General features: G+C 45.1%; 1 protein-coding gene across 2 annotated transcripts; it reads right to left on the bottom strand.

The window, feature by feature from the left end:
• Positions 1-207: 207 nt before the first annotated feature.
• LOC129821815 (inositol-trisphosphate 3-kinase C-like) lies at positions 208-16,500 on the bottom strand. Of its 2 annotated transcripts, none has more exons than XM_055879489.1 (7): positions 15,159-16,500; positions 5,086-5,185; positions 4,757-4,970; positions 3,817-4,021; positions 3,463-3,564; positions 3,262-3,333; positions 208-2,657 (listed from the first exon to the last, which is right to left on the bottom strand). In XM_055879489.1, the coding sequence occupies exons 1-7, from the start codon at positions 16,395-16,397 to the stop codon at positions 2,448-2,450; spliced, it is 2,142 nt and encodes a 713-aa protein (XP_055735464.1). In that variant the 5' UTR covers positions 16,398-16,500; the 3' UTR covers positions 208-2,447. The 2 variants fall into 2 exon arrangements, with proteins under 2 accessions (XP_055735464.1, XP_055735465.1); XM_055879490.1 differs by lacking the exon at positions 15,159-16,500 and adding an exon at positions 10,089-10,945.
• Between the last annotated feature and the right edge of the window lie 2,559 nt (positions 16,501-19,059).

Here is a 19,059-nt window from a genome sequence, read left to right as displayed (position 1 = left end):
AAATACCATCAAATAAAGCTGATATTCTGTACTATCGCCTAACATGAAACATAATCTAAAAAATGAAATGCTGGAGTATAGAGCCACATTTAAAAATAAATTTGCTTCACTATCCAAATACATGCGTAGGGGAATGTAAAAACCCTTTCCATCAACATGATTCATACTTCTGATAAGTTTGGTGTTGAATAATGTGGAGACGAGGGGTTTCAGATTAGAAAGACTTGTGCTTAATTCCAGTTTATTGCAATCAATGGTATTCTAGACAAAGAGAGCAAGGACCAGTCTCAATCCTCTTAACATTCATATACGTGTCCCCCAGCATCTTGTAATGCACTGTCTCCTGAAGTACAGCACAGAGGAAAGGCTTATCCAAGCTAAAAAAATATACATCTTAGACCTACCCTAATACACAGTCCAGCTCTCAGCCACACACAAAAACCCAAGCAGTCTGAAAGCTGGTAACTGTCAGGTTACGATAAAGAAGAGGATACATGGTACGTAAGATATACATTGTAAACAATATATTGTTCCAGAATATATACTTCCAGAATGTGTGCTTTTATGGTGTGGAATATTTGAGAGATGTCAACAGTAGAGACAGGATTCCAGTTCCATGATGAAAATGCTGACAGTAACATAGTCACACACAGAACCCCTCTATTTCCTAGCTAGAGAAATCTGCTCACACCATAAATACACAAACTGTTGTCTGACTCTGTTGAAGAATATGGAGTAAGACTTGGATGGGAATGTTGACTGACAGATCTACAAATCCAGAGACACAAGACCTGACACCGTTCAGAAAAGGTGTCAAATACCGTCATCAGCAGAAACACATAAAATACTGATGACTGTCATTATGGGTGAGTTTGTGTTTGCATATTTATATCTCAACTTACTGAGGAATGGTCGTGTTAAGCCAACATTATCTCGAAAGAAAAAGTGTACCAAAACAAGGGCAGATGCAGAATCCTCCTTCAATTAGAAGAAAAAAAAATGGTCACCAAAATGTCGTCTTTGATATCAATGATTCTATATTAAATCAGATTCACATTAAAGTCTGACGTGTGGATGAACGTGTCATAAGAATCAGTAGCTCATTCATTCCAGTTTCAGGTGACTTGTTCAACTAGTAATTTCAGTTGTCAGGCCAATCGTTACCCATCCCAGAAAAAGTAAGTATCATTGACCTAAAGGAATAATGATCACAATTATACAGATGAGTCAGTCAACTGCCACTCACCAGAAAATGGTTTGCTTATAAAGAACCCGGGACAACAGAGTGAATCCATATTCAGGGACACACAGGCAGGACTCGTTTTGTTCAATGGCTTTTGTGAGGTACCCATTTGTGCAATACAGTCTAGTTATCGTGACCACCAAGGCATGTGCCCACCAGGAGGGAAATTAAAGAAGAAAAAAACATTGATCCCATCTATTAGTTCAGTGGTTCCCAACCTTTTTCGGGTTACCGTACCACCAACTGAATGTTGCTCTGCCCAGAGTACCCCTGAAGTACCCCCTCGTGTCCATTTTTACCAGTAGTCCTATGGTCTCCTGAGTCTTCTCAAGTACCCCCTGTGGATAGACCAAGTACCCCCAGGGGTCCTAGTACCCCTGGTTGGGAATCACTGTTAGTTTCTCTGCTGGGTCAACTCCGCCAGTCAGACACCACGCGGATCAGACTAATCAACAACAGCCTCCAGTTTTCACCATAGAAAAAATATATATGTTACAGACATCAGTTCATACTTTGGGTTAATTCTCCAGCAAACTTTGTAATGATAAAAAAATAACAAAAAAATCTATCTAGGCACAGAAAAAAAGTACAAAGAGTAAAGAGGCTATTTGTGGAGGCAAACAGATTAAATACAACTGTATTTACATTAAAAGGCTGAGCACCGGATAAAGTTGAAAATATACATGTTTTTCCAGTGTTTCTAGTGTTGACATTTATATAAAATAGTTTTAAAAGCATAAAGTCAAGTGGTCCATAGAGAAAATAAAACATTGCTCCTCTAAGGTCACTTGAGGAGAATATATCCCATTGGAAAAGTTCAGTACATTATCACCATACTTGTGATAATATGAAGGTAGTGTGTGTGTCTGTGTGTGTGTGTGTGTGTGTCAGTGATAGTTGACGTCATAGCTCTTATAATGAGAGAAGTTGATGAGGGATGACACACCACTGGTTATGTGGACAGGTTCCCTCACTCTGTCCACCATGCTCCGTGTGCTCCCTCACTCTCCTTCACGGTCATCGTCCTTTCCTTTCCCTTCATCTCTCCAGTCTCACGTCTAGTTTGAGTAATGACCAGTTCCATCTGTTCGTCCCCAACTACATCCTCTGCTCTGGCAAAGATGAGAGTGTTCTCTCCATCCTCTTTTTCTCCCTCTTCCAGGCCATCCCTTTGTTCTTTCTCACACAGGCCTCTCTCTCTCTCTCAGGGGCTGGGGGGGAGCATGGTACTGAGGATGTCTATGAGATTGTCCAGACCCCACAGGTAGCCATCCTCGTGGTTGCCCTCCATCCAGGGGGTCCGGTGGTCCAGGGTGAGGAGGGCAGGCAGGGGCACCGTCTTCCCAAAGTCTATCATCCACACACGGGCCTGCCCCGACGCATCATGCACAAACAGCAGGGAGCTGCCCACCACCTGGGAGAAAACAGGATGGTTGAGTTCAGTATGTCAGTGTGAGTGTTTTAAAGCTGCACTATGCAGAAATCGCGCCACCATTTCCTGGTTGTTAAAATTCGAATAGTTCGCCTAATTTCAGTTTGTGACAAAACAAGCATGTATAGTGTACAGAATCATTGTACCATCTAAACCACTTTGAAATATATTTTCCATAACCAAAAATATTGTATTTTAAGCTGGTGTACAAAACTGAAAGTAAAAGGAGGTTTAGGGTTAGGCCGTCATTGTAAATAAGAATTTGTTCTTAACTGACGTGCCTAGTTAAAGGTTCAATTTAAAAAATGAAAAAAATAATAGGGCACATAGAACAGATCTACTGCTTTCAAGGAGGATGACAGGACTTTAACTCACATTTCTATGTGAATTTGGTCAGGTAGCCCAAAAAGTTACATGTTGCAGCTTTAATAAGGAATTTGAATCATGTTCATGTCAATCACATTGAATCATAACCCAGCAAAGAGGTTTGTTGAGGGAAAGTAATCATACCGAAAGTTACTGTAAATATTGTCTTAATTTATTGCCAGTAAGTAAAGCAGAGTACAGTGGCGTTTGTGTGTGTTACCTCATGTGCTCTGAAGAACTGGGATTTCTCCAGCACGGATCGCAGCTCCTTCAGACGTTGCAGGTAGAGTTTCTACCAGAGAGAGGAGAAGGGGAGACAAACAGTCAAACAGACGGTCAATCTGAAGGGGCTGATTAGCTCCCCTAGAACTCAAGTTCCCTTATGTGCCACCTGACTAAATGTCCCTCTAGAAACACGTACCAGGATCTGAATGTTCCCATCCACAAAGTCTCCCAGGGCCTGCATGACCTGCTCCCTGTGTTTGGTCTTCTTAAAGTTGGTGTTACACGTCCCGTCTGCTCTCTGCACAGCACAAATGACAAACAACAGTATTTAGTCTCGTTGTTGATGCAGTGAAAATAAATGTTTTAAATAAAAAAATGAAGTAAGCTTTATGTGACATCTTTTTGAGTGCGGATCAATCATACCCATTTCCTTGTCTCATTATTGTGACCTGGAACAAGTTACTGTGCACATACATTTGAAAAACTAAAACTACTTTTTTCCCAATCCCCTCATTTTGACCCCCCAGTTGAACCCTGTGTGCCCCCTGACCTTGATGCCCTCGATGCGGAAGCCCAGGGTGGCAGTGGAGCTGAGGGTTTCTCTCCACTGCATGTATCTGGGCTTCAGGATGCCTTGTTGGGCCCTCTCCTGATCCGTAGGGGCCCCGGGGTCCACGGCCACCATCTTCTCGTACATATCCCTGCGGAGCCGCGGAAGCTCCCTGGCCTTCAGTAGCTCCTCCTCCAGGTAAGTCCTGATAGGACAGGGAAGACAGGGTTAGTGGGCCAGCTCATTATCTAACAGCAGAGTTATCTAACAATAGTGCTCTCCCTTCCAGCATTGGTCCTGGAGAGCCTCAGGGAGTGCAGAATTTAGTTTTGCACTGATGAAGGTGGACTGACTGAAAGCTCAGCTACTTTTTGCCTCCAGCGCCTTCACTAAATCGGTTTTGGGTGTGTGGTAGATTCTGCCTATTATTTTCCAGCTCAGTACTGAAACACCTAACTCGGGGCCTCCCGAGTGCCACAGAGGGCTAAGGAACTGCATTGCAGTGCTAGAGGCATCACTACAGACCCGTGTTCAATCCCGGGCTGTATCACAACTGGCCGTGATCGGGAGTCCCAAAGGGCGGCGCACATTTGGCCCAGCGTCGTCCAGGTTAGGGGAGGGTTTGGCCGGGATGGTTTTACTTGGCTCATCGCGCTCTAGAAACTCCTTGTGGTGGGCCGGGGCACCTGCAGGCTGACTTCGGTCGTCAGTTGAACAGTGTTTCCTCCGACACATTGGTGCGGCTGGCTTCCGGATTATGCGGGCGGGTGTTAAGAAGCGCGGTTAGGAGGGTCATGTTTCGGAGGACACATGACTAGACCACCGCCTCCAGAGCCCGTTGGGGAGTTGCAGCGATGAGACAAGATTGAAACTGGGGAAAAAAGGGGGTCAAAATAATAATTAAAAAATAAATACAAAACTCTTCCCCCCGGTCTCTCACCTGCTGCCCATCTTGCAATCCATGATGGAGGGAGAGTCAAAGTCAGCCAGGAGGTCGTCCATTAGGTTGTAGTCCTGTTCGTCCCTCTGCACCACGCCGTAGTAGCCAGGGACATAGGGCCGCAGAGTGTCCCCCATCAGCTTTGACAGGCACAGCTGCTCACACTCACAGTAACGCTTCAACAAACGCCCATACTCCCCCGCATGGAAGTTACCTACGAGACAGAGAATGTGTGAAAGAAAGAGGTCAGCAGGGACAGAGAACACACACACACACAGAGAGAAAGACAGGGAAAGTGGAGAGAGAGAGAGAAACAGAGTGGTGTATACCTGCGTGCCCGGCGAGCTGCACCCAGGGATAGCGCTTCTTAAAGGACACAACGAAGGGAGACCAGTGCACCATAGTTTTCAGCTTCTGCCACTGCTTGGTCTGGAAGGAGAGAAGCAACAAAACGGGTTACACACCACCAGTCACCTAAACTAGTGGTTTAAACATGTTTGTCCTGGCTCATTCCTACTCGGGCCACAGCAGAAAACCGGATAGAAAATGTTGTCTCGCTTATCAGGGGGTCATAAGACCTTTTGAGAGGTTGGTCAAAAGAGTTTGAAAACAAATGATCTAAAAAGACACATACCACACAGAGACATTTATGCAGAATCGACAGGAGGGAGAGAGTGAGAGTTCCCAGTCCGCTTGAGCCAAGGCCAGGTACACAACGTTTCTCACAGCCCCCATTCGCAAAACATTGACCAGAACCATCACACTGGTTCCACAGTAAAAAAATAATAATAATAACGAAAACACACGCCCCTGGCCTACACAGGAACACTGTGAGAGTTTGATTGAGTAGGTGTGGGAGTGTGTGGGTTTGCTGCGAGTCTGCTTGGGTATCTGTGAATGTGTGTACGTGCAGTGAGTGTGTGTGTGTGTCTGTGTGTGTGTAGAGTTGGTTTATCTTTATTGGAAAAATACAGCAAGGTCACTATGCAAGGGCCTTTGACGCAAGCAAGCAGAGGAGAACACACAGCATCGATTATACACACGTCACTGACTAGGAAATGATACTGTATGTGTGTGGGAATTCACAGGAGGGAGAGAGAGAGAAACAACGAGAGAGATAGGGACAGAGACAGATAGAGAGACAGAAGGAGAGCGCAAAGAAAGGTAGGGAAGACAAAATGTTTGAGAAAAGAGACAAGAGAAAGAAGAGGGAGGCAGAGGTCCTCATCAAAGAAGTAATTCAGTGGAAGGACAGTGTATCATAAACCAGTCTTTAATGATCACTAACAATCCCCAGTCTGCGAAAGAATGCATGCCCCACTCCACTACAGCCCAGTACAACCAAACAAACCCAGACAATGTTTGTCTGTCTGCCTGACTCCACACATTCTTTCTACTGGACTGCTGTAACTTTGGGCTGAATACAGAGCGAGGAAAGAGTCGTAATAAAAAGACTATTCATAAAATATCTCAGAATAGGAGTGCTGATCTAGGATCTGTCCAGGGCTCCCGAGTGGCGCCGCGGTCTAAGGCAGTGCATCTCAGTGCAAGAGGCGTCACTACAGTCCCTGGTTCGAATCCAAGCTGAATCACACCCGGCCGTGATTGGGAGTCCAATAGGGTGGCTCACAATTGGCCCAGCGTCGTCCGGGTTTGGCCGGGGTAGGCCGTCATTGTAAAGAAGACTTGGTTCTTAACCGACTTTCCTAGTTAAATTTAGGTTAAATAAAAAAAATACATAAATCTAATTCATTATTATCTAAAAGGCAAACTAATCCCAAATCAACACTCCTACTATGAGACACTTTGTGGATACCGAATGCATGGTAAGGAACAGAGACAGAGCAGGCCGGTAAGCCTAGTAGTCAGAGTCCCGTGGCTGGTCAATGCCAACAGAGACTTCCGAGCTCCAAAGCTCTTTACCAGCTTAACCCAAACATAACCCTTGCCTCAGAGCAGATGACACACACACACACACACACTCACAATTTCCAACCTCTCCTTGTCCCAGTCTGTAATCCCCACATGTTTTAAGGTGACCACCATCATCCCTGTTTCTAAGAACTCTAAGGATTCGTTGCAACAAAATGACTACCGCCCAGTAGCACTCACTTCAGTAATCATTAAGTTCTTTGGAAGGCTGATTATGGCACACATCAACTCAGACAATCCCACTCACTCCAATTTGCATACCGCCCCAACAGATTCATAGATGACGCAATCTCGATTGCTCTCCACACTCTCCCTCACCCACCAATGTGAGAATGCTGTCCATTGGCTACAGCTCAGCGTTCAACACCGTTGTCCCCTCCAAGCTTTTCACCAAGCTTAGGACTCTGGGTCTGAACACGTCCCTCTGCAACTGGATCCTGAGCTTCCCGACGGGCCGACCCCAGGCGGTGAGGGTAGGCAACATCACGTCCACCACGCTGACCCTTAACACAGGGGCGTGTTCTTAGTCCCTTCCTGTACTCCCCGTTCACCCACGGGTGTGTGGCCACACGCACCATTACCAAGTTCGCTAACGACACAACAGTGGTAGGCCTGATCACCGGCGACGATGAGTCAGTCTACAGGGAGGATGTCAGTGACCTGACAGTCTGGTGCCAGAGCAACAACCTCTCCCTCAACGTCAGCAAGACCAAGGAGCTGATCGTGGACTACAGGAAACAGTCAAAGACTCCAACCACCCAACCCATAGACTATTTTCTCTGCTGCCGCACGGCAAGAGGTACCGGTGCATCAAGTCGGCCAACAGGCTCTTGAACAGCTTCCATCTCCAAGCAATACGATTGATAAATGGCTAACAAAAGATCTACACGGACTGTATTTGCAGTGTCTCTATGCACTCACAGGGCCCAACACACTCACACACATGGTCACTCCAACACACACACACTCCATTTGCTTCACTGTACATAATATACACCCACATTTATACTGACTCTACACACCCACTCACATGCAAGCTGCTGCTACTCGGTTTATCTTATCTTACATCCTGTTGCCTAGTCACCCTACACCCATACATATCTACCTGTGCGTTCAGCTCAGTCAATCACTTTATCTATCATTCTCTCTCTCTGTCCCTCTCTGAGCTGAGCATTGGGTTCCACTCCAGGGGGGTCTATACCCCTTTTAAACAGCAATCTTCTCCTCTTTCACCCCTCTCTCTCATCCACTCATTCATCTCCCACTCGCTCTCTCTCCTGCAGTTCAGGCCAGACAGCTTAATGAATGGCCGGGGGGGGGTCAGATGTAACTCAGTCCCCTCTATTAGATTTCCCCGCCCATCCCCACCTCCTTCATTATTACCTGACCTGAATGACCCTGGAGAGGAGACTGATGATACGAAACCTCTCACTATATTCTTTCTCCTTCCCTAACTCTTGCCCAAACTCTGCCCTTAACTTCTCCTTTTCGTAATCCCCATACTTTTCCCTTCCTCAAAGTATCACTCTCTCCCTCTCCTGCCTTCACTCCCTGCTTCCCGCTGTCATCCTAATCCCCCTCTACTCCACTATGAACAGCAGGGCTCTGTCCCTTTGGCCCCCTTCCTCTGTCTTTTCTCCCCTTCATCCTAAACCACACTCTTGGAATGTGTCTGGCCCCTGTCATAACGATAGCAGCCATGAAACACACACACACACACACACGTCAGTAGTGACATTCTGGACATCAGTGTTTTCCACAAGAGGAACAGAAAAGCTCTGTTCTGACCACGAGGCAAAAAACAAACGGTTGTGAAGCTCTGACCTACAGCCCTGACGTCTATTCGGACAGCAACCATCATCATAAATCCCTCTGGCTTACCACCGCCTTAGCCCAGATGGCGACGGTGCAAACGTCAACTCAGAGCACCTTATTCAAAAAAAACATGACATTATTACAGCTTTCCCTACTAAAAAGTCAGCTCCTAGGTGTCACAAACCTGCTCAAATAAAACACTAGATTTGGTTGTGTCGGACGTAATAGAGCCAAAACACGCCTGACCCAGCCTACAGACCCGTCCGTATTAGCTCATGCCAAAGCAGATGTATTTCTCTCGGTAGAAGGATGATCTAACTCACCTGTAGAGACCTGCCTCAACTAGACAGGACGGGGTCTGTAGCAGCGACTACACGCATACCAGAGAGAGGAGACACTGTGTACCTGTCCACCTCATAGCTACTCCTAGAGAGAAAGACAGCCTTATATGCTGGATTTACACCAGGGGCGCGTTCAGCGGGACGCAACGTTTTGGAATGTTCAGATAGAAATACGCTATCTAGAACAAACAAGTCGAATAAGAATTCATGCCGGCTCTATTCGTGGCATTGCCAGCAGCATACCACCCTGCATACCACTACTGGCTTGCTTCTGAAGCTAAGCAGGGTTGGTCCTGGTCAGGCCCTGGATGGGAGACCAGATGCTGCTGGAAGTGGTGTTGGAGGGCCAGTAGGAGGCACTCTTTCCTCTGGTCTAAAAAAAATAATAATATCCCAATGCCCCAGGGCAGTGATTGGGGACACTGCCCTGTGTAGGGTGCCGTCTTTCGGATGGGACGTTAAACGGGTGTCCTGACTCTCTGAGGTCATTAAAGATCCCATGGCACTTATCGTAAGAGTAGGGGTGTTAACCCCGGTGTCCTGGCTAAATTCCCAATCTGGCCCTCAAACCATCATGGTCACCTAATAATCCCCACTTTACAATTGGCTCATTCATCCCCCTCCTCTCCCCTGTAACTATTCCCCAGGTCGTTGCTGCAAATGAGAACGTGTTCTCAGTCAACTTACCTGGTAAAATAACGGTAAAATAAATAAATAAATAAATAAAATTTGTACTGGCGACGTTCGACGTGGTCCTGACTACTTCCATGTCCACAAGGACAGGGACAGTCTTCACCTGTCCACACCTAACTATATCATATCTATGACTATAGAAGACCAGGGTCATCTGCCTTCACCTCCTAGCTATACTATACTTAAGCAATAAGGCCCGGGGGGGGGGTGTAGTATATGGCCAATATACCACAGCTAAGGGCTGTTCTTAAGCAACGCGGAGTGCCTGGATACAGCCCTTAACCGTGGTATATTGGCCACATACCACAAACCCCGAGGTGCCTTATTGCTATTATAAACTGGTTACCAATGTAGTAATTAAAAGAGTAAAAATCTATGTTTTGTCATACCTGTGGTATCTGGTCTGAAATACCACGGCTTTCATCCAATCAAAACCACCCAGTGTATAAATGTACTGTATCTAAGCCTGCCCTCACCTGTTGACATTCGTCTCCCATCTCAGCTCTTCCCAACAGTATGTCTAATCTGTGTCTCTCTGTCTCATCTCTTACCTGGCAGACAGAGCAGTAGTGGAGCAGCAGACCGGCACTGACACAGGCACACACAGACACAGAGAGGAGGTGAGAGCGTAGCCAGTCCCACACACTCCGCACCACCAGCACAGGGTCTCCAAATGTGACCTCCACGAGCGTCCGGCGCTCCATCAGACTGTCCCTCAGTTAGCCTAGCGAGGTTAGCATTTAGCCTTGCCCCTCGCTCTGTATGTCACTGTTGGCCTAACATGAGCATGTAGCCTTACCTCTGATAGAAGCTATCTGTCCCCTCAGTTAGCCCTGCAGCATTGGCAGTCAACCCAATGTAATTGCCTGGCTTTGTTAACTTGTGTTCTGGTGAACCTCCCCTCTCATATGAGGTTACACTATAATCCCTCTCCCACTGAGCCCTCCCCCTCTCTCAATGCCTCATCTTTAACACCAACTCGTCTCTGTCTTCTCAGCGGCATTTTATCACCCTCTTACTGTACCATTGTCTCCCTACATGCTTTTCTCTTCTCCCTCCCCATCTCGTGCTCGCTCTAACTCGTCCCTCACTCTCACTAATCTGTAATTTAACGCCACATTTTCTCTCCGAGTTTATGACCCCCCCTTTGTCAATTTTCCCTCTCCAAGTTTCTTTCCCCTCTCGCACACCAACTGCCTTTCTGATATCCTCTCACAATCTGTTTATAGTAGTCTTTCCCTTTCTCTAATCCCTCCGTCAGCCTGTACTGAGCCCGTGTCCTCAGAAATCCAGTCCCCGGTGACATACATGACTGCAACACCTCTTTACTCTACACTACTTTGACGGCACATACTAGTCACAGGAAATATACTTCTGTAGTGTAAAGAACTTCTATGAGAGATGGTCTCCCACACTAGCTCCGGAGGTAGTGTGGGAGACATCTACCCCCCCCCCCCCCCCCCCCCCCGAGTAGTATAGCGTAAAGACAATGGCTCTCCCACACCACATGTTCCTGCAAGAATTACCTTAACACCAGCAGACAGCATTTTTGCTGGTAAATCCAGAGAGACAAGTGAGAGGAAGAAGAGAGAGAGAGCAATAGCGGGGGAAAGGCAAAACCCTTGAAGTGTGTGAGTATAATGCATAAGACATTACTACCTAACGTAGCCAATTCTGTTTTGTCATCATGCTGGAGCCAAAGTGAATTACTGGATGGGATATTCAGAGGAAAACAACATTTCCAAATACCACAAACCCCAGTTCTCTTTCTCTCGAACCCATGACTCCTTGGAAAACAGTGGCAATTGTTACTGATTGGACTATCAGGACTAAATAAAGAACATTTAAATCCACTAGAGTACTCCCCTGTAGTTCTCTCTAAACCCTTCCCCTGCTGTCCTGTTTCTCTTTGTCCCTCTGAGGTATGGAGCTTTTGATTTACAAAAGGGGGTACTCCCTGTTTTAGTGCTCACAACACCAGTGTTCTTTAAAGACGTCCTCCAACAATTTTTTATTTATTTATTCTGTTGAAAAGTGACATCCCAAGTATAAATACAGGAAAGTACACACACTAAAGGTTAAAAAACAAACAAAAATAAAACATGTCTAAAAAAATTTTTTTTTGATTTTGCTCAACAACCGCAAGCTTCAAGGAGTAGGCCATTCAAGGAGTCAGATTGATGCCCTTCCCCCGTGCTTGAGGAACAATAGAGGCGCAATAGAGAACAAAAGAGGAAAGCCCCCCCCCACACACACACAATGTCATGACTTACCTGGACCACCTATTGAGATGTACCTTTTGTTAAGTAAATCTTGGGATATCGCTTTTCAACAGGAAAAGTTTAAAAAAATAAAAAATAAAAATAATAAATTAAAATCGCTGGATGAGGTCTTACTTTTAGGTGTGATGCTGCTCTTTTTCAGGCCTTGTTTACTTGTTTATTTGTAAACCAAATCCCCTCCCTTCTGCTCTCTGTGGCATGAGCACAGCTCAAACCACAGCCCAGTTAACAAAAAAAACAGAAGTCTGACACAAATGTGTGTTTTAATGCTTTTGTGAACACTTACAAATGTGTGAGAGAGTGCTGCAAGTTTGCAATTGTGAGTTGCATAACGGGAGTTTGTGTACGAGTTGGTTCTTGTGTGTGCACATGGAGCATGCTCTGTATGAGCTGGTATGTGTTGTGGGGTATATTGTAGAGTGTGTGTAGAGAGGGTACTTTATCACTCCTCCTCCACTTATCTACATTTCCCTCTGCATGCTGTTCCACTGCCTGTGAATCCGCGGTAAACCTTATGCCGTGGTGCAAGGCTAGATGGGGGAAGATAGTGTCCGAGAAATGAAGGGATGATGCAGGCAGAAAGAGACTATGAAATAGGTTAAAAGTAAAATGTGAGTAATGCAAGACGTTACATTCAAAATACAGAACAAGGAGAGAGAGAGAGAGAGAGTGAGAGAAAATGAAAAAAAGAGAAACAGCGCCATATATGGCAATGATGTCGCCTAGCAACGCAACTGCCTTCAGCCCAATTTTCCATGACACACTCTGAGCTGTGAATGCCAGACGGCAGAGTGTGTCATGTGTGAGTGCGTGCCTTAAACTCTGAATATGTATAGTGTGAGCAGGCAAGTGTCTACTATGTGCATCATTAAGCACAAAGTTTAACAACTGCTTTGGCCACACTTTGAAAGCCCACAGTAAGTCAATAACAATAAAGGACCTAATACTACCACAACCGACAACACTCCTCAGCGGTGCCGTATCACACCAGCTAGATCCAAAATGGATGCCCTACTACAGTCACTCACTCACTCCAGATATTCAATCATAACAGTAGTGGGGGGGGGGGGGGATCTAAAAGATGGGAACTGCTGACCAACCCCCTTTCACCCAGACTACATTAATGCGTTAACAAGGATGACACAGACACAGGCAAATATGGAAATATCTGAAATCACAGAAGATAAAGCCAATTGGAGATAAAGCAAACGTGTGAGGAAGAGAGAGAGCGCGAGACAACGTAGGTAAGAACGTTGAAAAACAGCTTCTCACCTCAAGGCCGTCAGACTGTTAAACAGCCATCACTAACATTGAGCGGCTGCTGCCAACATACCGACTCAAATCTCTAGCCACTTTAATAATTAAAAATTGGATGTAATAAATGTATCACTGGTCACTTTAAACAATGCCACTTGATATAATGGTTACATACCCTACATTACTCATCTCATATCTATGTACTGTACTCTATAGCATCTTGCCTAGGCCGTTCGGCCATCGCTCATCCATATATTTATATGTACATATTCTTATTCATTCCTTTAGACTTGTGTGTATAAGTAGTTGTTCTGAAATTTTTAGGTTACTGGTTAGATAATACCGCGTGGTCGGAAATAGAAGCACAAGCATTTCGCGACACTCGCATTAACACCTGCTAACCATGTGTATGTGACCAAGAACATTTGATTTGAGCAAAGGGATAGAGCATTTTCTTAAGGCTCACTCAAAACACGTTGACTCACCCACACAACATAGAGACCCAGTGGAATCACACATCAATCCCATCCAAATAGATCAGTCATTATGTGTTATTTGGAAAGCCATCTTCCCTCTCAGAGACACGAACAAACAAGGACTGAACAGGTGTCCTCCTGAAGTAGTTTCTCTCACAAACAAAGGCACATTGATTATGCACTCAGAGAGAGGGAGACAGAAAGTAACAGGGAGAGAGAGAACGTGCGTGTGTGTGTTGTTGATCTGTAACATATGGAAATTCTAGTATTTCCACACAGTCTTTCTCAGTGGTGACTACCAGGATTCACACCATTCCTGTTCAGGAAGAGAGCTTGCCTGATTTTCAATTGGTCCATTTCCAGGAAAGACATCCTGTTTTTGAGCTCATGTCATTCCAAGCATTTCTGGTCAGGGCGCATCAAAGGCCTCTGACTGGGGAGGGAAACGTCATACATTTACCACCCTAGAAGGTTAGAGCTGGATCATACATGGGACAAAGCAAGAACAACTTGAGGGTCAGCAAATGACCCTGGGTTAATCTAGCCGAGCTCATTAGTGACCATCACGGTTAAGGATCATAGTGGCTGGGGTCATGGGTAAAGAGTCACTCAGGAGTCAAAGGTTCACCGATTATCAATAAAAGGCCCTATTTATTGGCTTAGGAGTATTATGTAAGAGACAACAAAAGTTAACCAGGCCCTCTGATAGGCCAGCCGATTTCCGTCATATTGTTTTCACCCAACGGAACCTTTCTGATCTATGCATAAATACAACTGCCCTCCAAACTCCTTCAGGCTAAAACCACATACGTGTTCCAAGGGTCTTTAAAAAAAAAAGTTTTACCCTTGATCCAGCCATTGACCTAATATTCACCACATCCCCTGCGGTAGGAGCACACGGCCTTGGTGGCTTTGTGTATGTGACGCAAGTGAGACACAGAGACGTCAGCTAAGTGTAGATCTGACACAAACACTGACATTGAGGAATTAACATTTTTGCGTGCGTGTGTTTTATTGACAATGCAGTCTAAGTCAACAAATGGGGGGGGGGGGGGGGGGGTGGTACTGGAACATGCATTACCAGTTAATGTCTGCTCTGCGCATTAGGCCATCATTTTAAATCATAGTGCATCTCATAAATGAATTTAAAAAAAGACTTGGCCTTATATCAATAGCATGGGAGCATACAACTGTATCATGGAAGTGTGTGTGTACAGAAAGTAGTCTAATAAAAAGCACGAGCTGGCATACACACAGAGAAATGATCTTGTGTAGAGGTGCTGACTAACTGAATAAACTGCAAGCTAGACAAATAAAGAAAGTTTAGCCAATAAATCACCGGGAGTTTATATAGAGTTTGCAACGCTCTTTATTTATTTGTGTACAGACAGTAAAATAGGCCTGTGTGTGTATATGTATCTGCCCATCTTTGGCACTTCTAGCCAACATTTAGGACCGATTATAGCAAAGGAGTTTAACATAATACTACTGTGTGTTTTTGTATGCAACTTCATACAGCAGATAAACCTCTAGTCAGCAGACCTCCACCACATTTATCGCACAGTAAAAATGTTCTTATATATATATATATATATGGCACACTTACCCCCGTGCCTTCGTTTGGGCTGCCCAGCGTGTTGCATGTGACTGGGGACAGGCTGGGCTCGATGTCGCTGCCGGCGAAGTCATCCTCGGACTCCTCAAAGGACGAGGCGGAGGACAAGCAGCCGGCGGAGGACGAGTTGGAGAGCTTTCTGTGAAAGCGCATTAGCGCCGGGGAGCCTCCGCAGCCACTGTCCGAGCATGGGGACTCATCATCGGCGTGTGGGCCCAGCGACGATCCACCGACTCCGAGTCCCATGGTCCTTGGATCTAGTGGTTCCTGGGTCCGACTGGGGTTTAGATCTCTGGTTATAATAAGCTTTGGGATAGTACCAGGGAAACTTTGGCTACCTAGTGGACTTTGGACCTGTCCGTGTGGCTGTGTTGAAGAGTTGATCGAGGGGTCCTCCTGGTTCCCCGACTCAACTGAACAACTGTTTGGATCATTTTTCCTGACAGCTTCGAGCTCACAAGAAGCAGTGGGAAAGTTAGATTTGGTCATTTCTACCTCTGTGTGGTGTATCTCATACCCTATCGGTTCTGACACGCCGTTTGTCAGAGGTTCGTCCAAACGCAAGCTCAGCGATGCCAGGGTCCGTCTTAAATTATCCTTGCCAGATGTGCGCCAATGGACTGAACCATCCGGTTGTACAGCCGGTTGTACAGCCCCCGATACCCCCCTGACCTCCGAGGCAACCCCACCCTGTTTATCAAATCCGAATGGCTTGTTTTCCATGGCCCTAGCCGGGGCATTCCAGACATGGTCTTCTCCCGTTGTTTCTGGGCCGCTGCGCTGCTTAACTGCGCAGCGAGTTCTGTCGAATCCTCTGGCCCGTGTTTCCAAGTCCGTCGCATCGAAGGACGAGTCAGCCGCTCCTTTGCTCACAGCGTCACAGTCGAGAGCCTGAATATTTTCATAATGAATTCCAGGTGGGTATTCGGCGACCGGGGTGGTGTGGTCCAATACCACCGACTCAGTGTGGCCTCTCAACAACTTCCCCCGCCCGTGACCACGAAGGGTTTCCGAATTTCCATATCCGATTACCAGCCCTACCTCTGGTTGACCTGTGCTTGGCGAAGGCAACTGCTTCGTTTTCCTCCGATTCCTGTAAAACCGGTCACACCTTCGCTGCTCACTGGTGAATCTGCGGATAGGGAGTCGTTTGGATGTTTCAGTTGGTTTCCATTTCGCTTTGCCTAGAGCGGCGGTGGAGTACGAGAGACCACAGCACGTTTGACCCATTCTGTACACGGTAGTAGTAGCGCACAAGTCACACCTTCCAAGATCTATCACATTTGAAACAATGCGCACTGTGCTACAAAGTAACACACGAGTCACGTGCTCCACTCATTGTTGCCAATGATGAATGACAATTATAGGAACATGTTTGAATATTCCATATCTGCAAGAAAAAAAGATGAAAACAATTTTAGAATATTTTGCCAAAACACTTAACATAGGCTAGTGCTTGCCACTTGGTCTTGTCTATGTGATATTTCAATAAACTTCAAACAATGTCATAAGGTACAAGGTACACAATTTTGCTTTCGTTAAAGAGATAAGTGACATTCGTGTCTGTGTGGAGGGTGAAGAAAAATACATTTGGCTGTAAAACAGGAATGTTTTTTTGTTTTTCTGTGCCTTTTGAGGCCAATAACTTGAGATACATTGCTTTGCTCATGTTTCTTGCCTCGGGATTGTTGCCTCAAGTCTGTTTTGTTCGGCTTGAGATGGATGGTTTAGTCTAGAGCCCTATACTGCAAATCAGGGTTGAAGAGTTAAAGCCAATGTATGCATGATCTGAACATTTGGTCTGAGGATTCGTGTGGAGGGTGTGACGCAATTCGCGGAGCCCCTGGAGGCATGCGGAGGCCTACCTCCATACAACATTGCTGTGTGCCTCTCAAATTTTGTAACAATGCGAAGTGCTCTGTATAGCGCCGCGTTGACATAATTGTTTGACGGTAGGAGGGGGCGTGAGGTCCTGTATAAACACAAACTCACTTCCTTGGCAACTTCCTTCACAACAGCTCTGCGAAGCGTAAAAAGTATGTTTGCTCTGACATCTGTGGAGGCCGCATCGCAGTAAATGCTGTACTGCCACTGCAGATGGCTGATTAATCATGCAAAGAATTTGACCGAGATAACTTTGGTCCACTCTCGAGTTCAACTCGGGATAACCAGTACCTTTTAGCCAGGTACATTTCTATGGCAACAAATCCTTCAGAACTAACCTGCTCCAGGGCGGGCTAACTCCATTTATCCTGAATGAAGAGTCTGAGCCACAAGTTGAGGACCAATGAAATCAGATTCCCTCCATCTCGCAAATATTGCATATTGCATAGCCATCGTTTGAGGAAGATGACTGATTCAATACTTTATTAATTAAATGTTTTTTTGTTTGTAAAACTTTTTTTTAATGTTAAAATACCTATCACACATTTAAATATGACAGAATGCATTTGAACCACCACACACAGTAAAACTTTTGTATGGAAATTCTATTATTTTATTGATAGGAGTGGGGGATAAGCACACCGAAGACGGCATTAACTATCAGTAATAAATTAAAGACTGCACTTCAAAAAGCCAATATCACACCATTGCTGAATTTCCCAAAACCTGTCTTTCATTTTGATTTGGGCACAAATGAAAATGTGGCACTGACTCGCACATGGATTTATGTTTCAGCATTGTCTCAGCATGCGCAGTTACAAGCCTACAAACCTTTTTTTTAAATTTTCGCCTAAAACGACATACCCAAATCTAACTGCCTGTAGCTCAGGACCTGAAGCAAGGATATGCATTTTCTTGATACTGTTTGAAAGGAAACACCTTTAAGTTTGTGGAAATGTCAAATTAATGTAGGATAATATAACACATTAGATCTGGTAAAAGATAATGCAAAGATTCTTTTTTTTTCTTCCCATCATTGAAATGCAAGAGAAAGCCAGGACTCTAGGCCAGGACTTAGGACTCTAGGCGCAATTAAAATGTTGTCCACTAGATGGCAGCAGTGTATGTGCAAAGTTTTAGACTGATTCAATGATCCATTGCATTATTGTTCAAAATGTTGTATCAAGTCTGCCCAAATGTGCCTAATTGGTTTATTGATACATTTTCAAGTTCATAACTGTGCACTCTCCTCAAACAATAGCATAGTATGCTTTCACTGCAAAAGCTTCTGTAAATTGGACAGTGCAGTTAGATTAACAAGAATTTAAGCGTTCTGCCCATATCAGATATGTCTATGTCCTGGGAAATGTTCTTGTTACTTACAACGTCATGCTAATCACATTAGGGGGGGGGGGGCACACCGATTCTGTAGATGCTAGAGTAAGCGCCAGGCGGATGAGCAATATCCTCCATCATAGGACAGATGAAGCCTGAGCTGAAATGTGAAGCTAATTTAAGCTGGCTAACTTTCGAAAACCCTGAGTAGATCTAGCTTGCTTCATAGTATACAACTCTGGTCTGGGCCTACCTAAAGCAGAGAGGAAGAGTCGAAGCGAGAGGGTTTACTCCTCCAAAAATCTGTCCACATTAAGCAGATCATTATTTATTAAGCAAGTGAGGAGTTTTTGTATGGGGGGCAATGAGAGTGTCGAATTTAGTCAAGATAAAAAATATATTGCTATTTTGATACCTAAGGCTTATTTGATCTAATAGAAGTTTTGTAATGCTTAGGTTGTTACGAGTGTACTGATATAAGTGTGATGTGTGTGACACATATCCCGGGAACTTTGAGCAAAAGCACTTTATACCGGAGATGTTCCTGTTGAAATGTTAGACAATCTACGCATCTCACTCTCCACTGAATACAGGTGGTTGACGTCAACACTCCTCATCAGATATTTTTAAAAGTATTAAAATAAGAAGGTGTATCCAACAATCTAAAGAGAGG

This window comes from Salvelinus fontinalis, chromosome 24, assembly GCF_029448725.1.
Source record: "Salvelinus fontinalis isolate EN_2023a chromosome 24, ASM2944872v1, whole genome shotgun sequence".
NCBI classification, from domain to species: domain Eukaryota; kingdom Metazoa; phylum Chordata; class Actinopteri; order Salmoniformes; family Salmonidae; genus Salvelinus; species Salvelinus fontinalis.
The sequence above is the reverse complement of the archived record's forward strand: the minus strand, read 5'-3'. Positions and strand labels throughout refer to the sequence as shown.

Excerpts from the sequence above, each read along its gene's own strand:
- LOC129821815 (XM_055879489.1), bottom strand. The coding sequence starts at position 16,397 with ATGGGTCAAACGTGCTGTGGTCTCTCGTACTCCACCGCCGCTCTAGGC. Across the intron at positions 4,971-5,085 it reads GCAGCTCGCCGGGCACGCAG|GTAACTTCCATGCGGGGGAG; the intron begins GTATACACCACT and ends TCTGTCTCGTAG. Across the intron at positions 3,334-3,462 it reads ATGGGAACATTCAGATCCTG|AAACTCTACCTGCAACGTCT; the intron begins GTACGTGTTTCT and ends TCTCTCTGGTAG.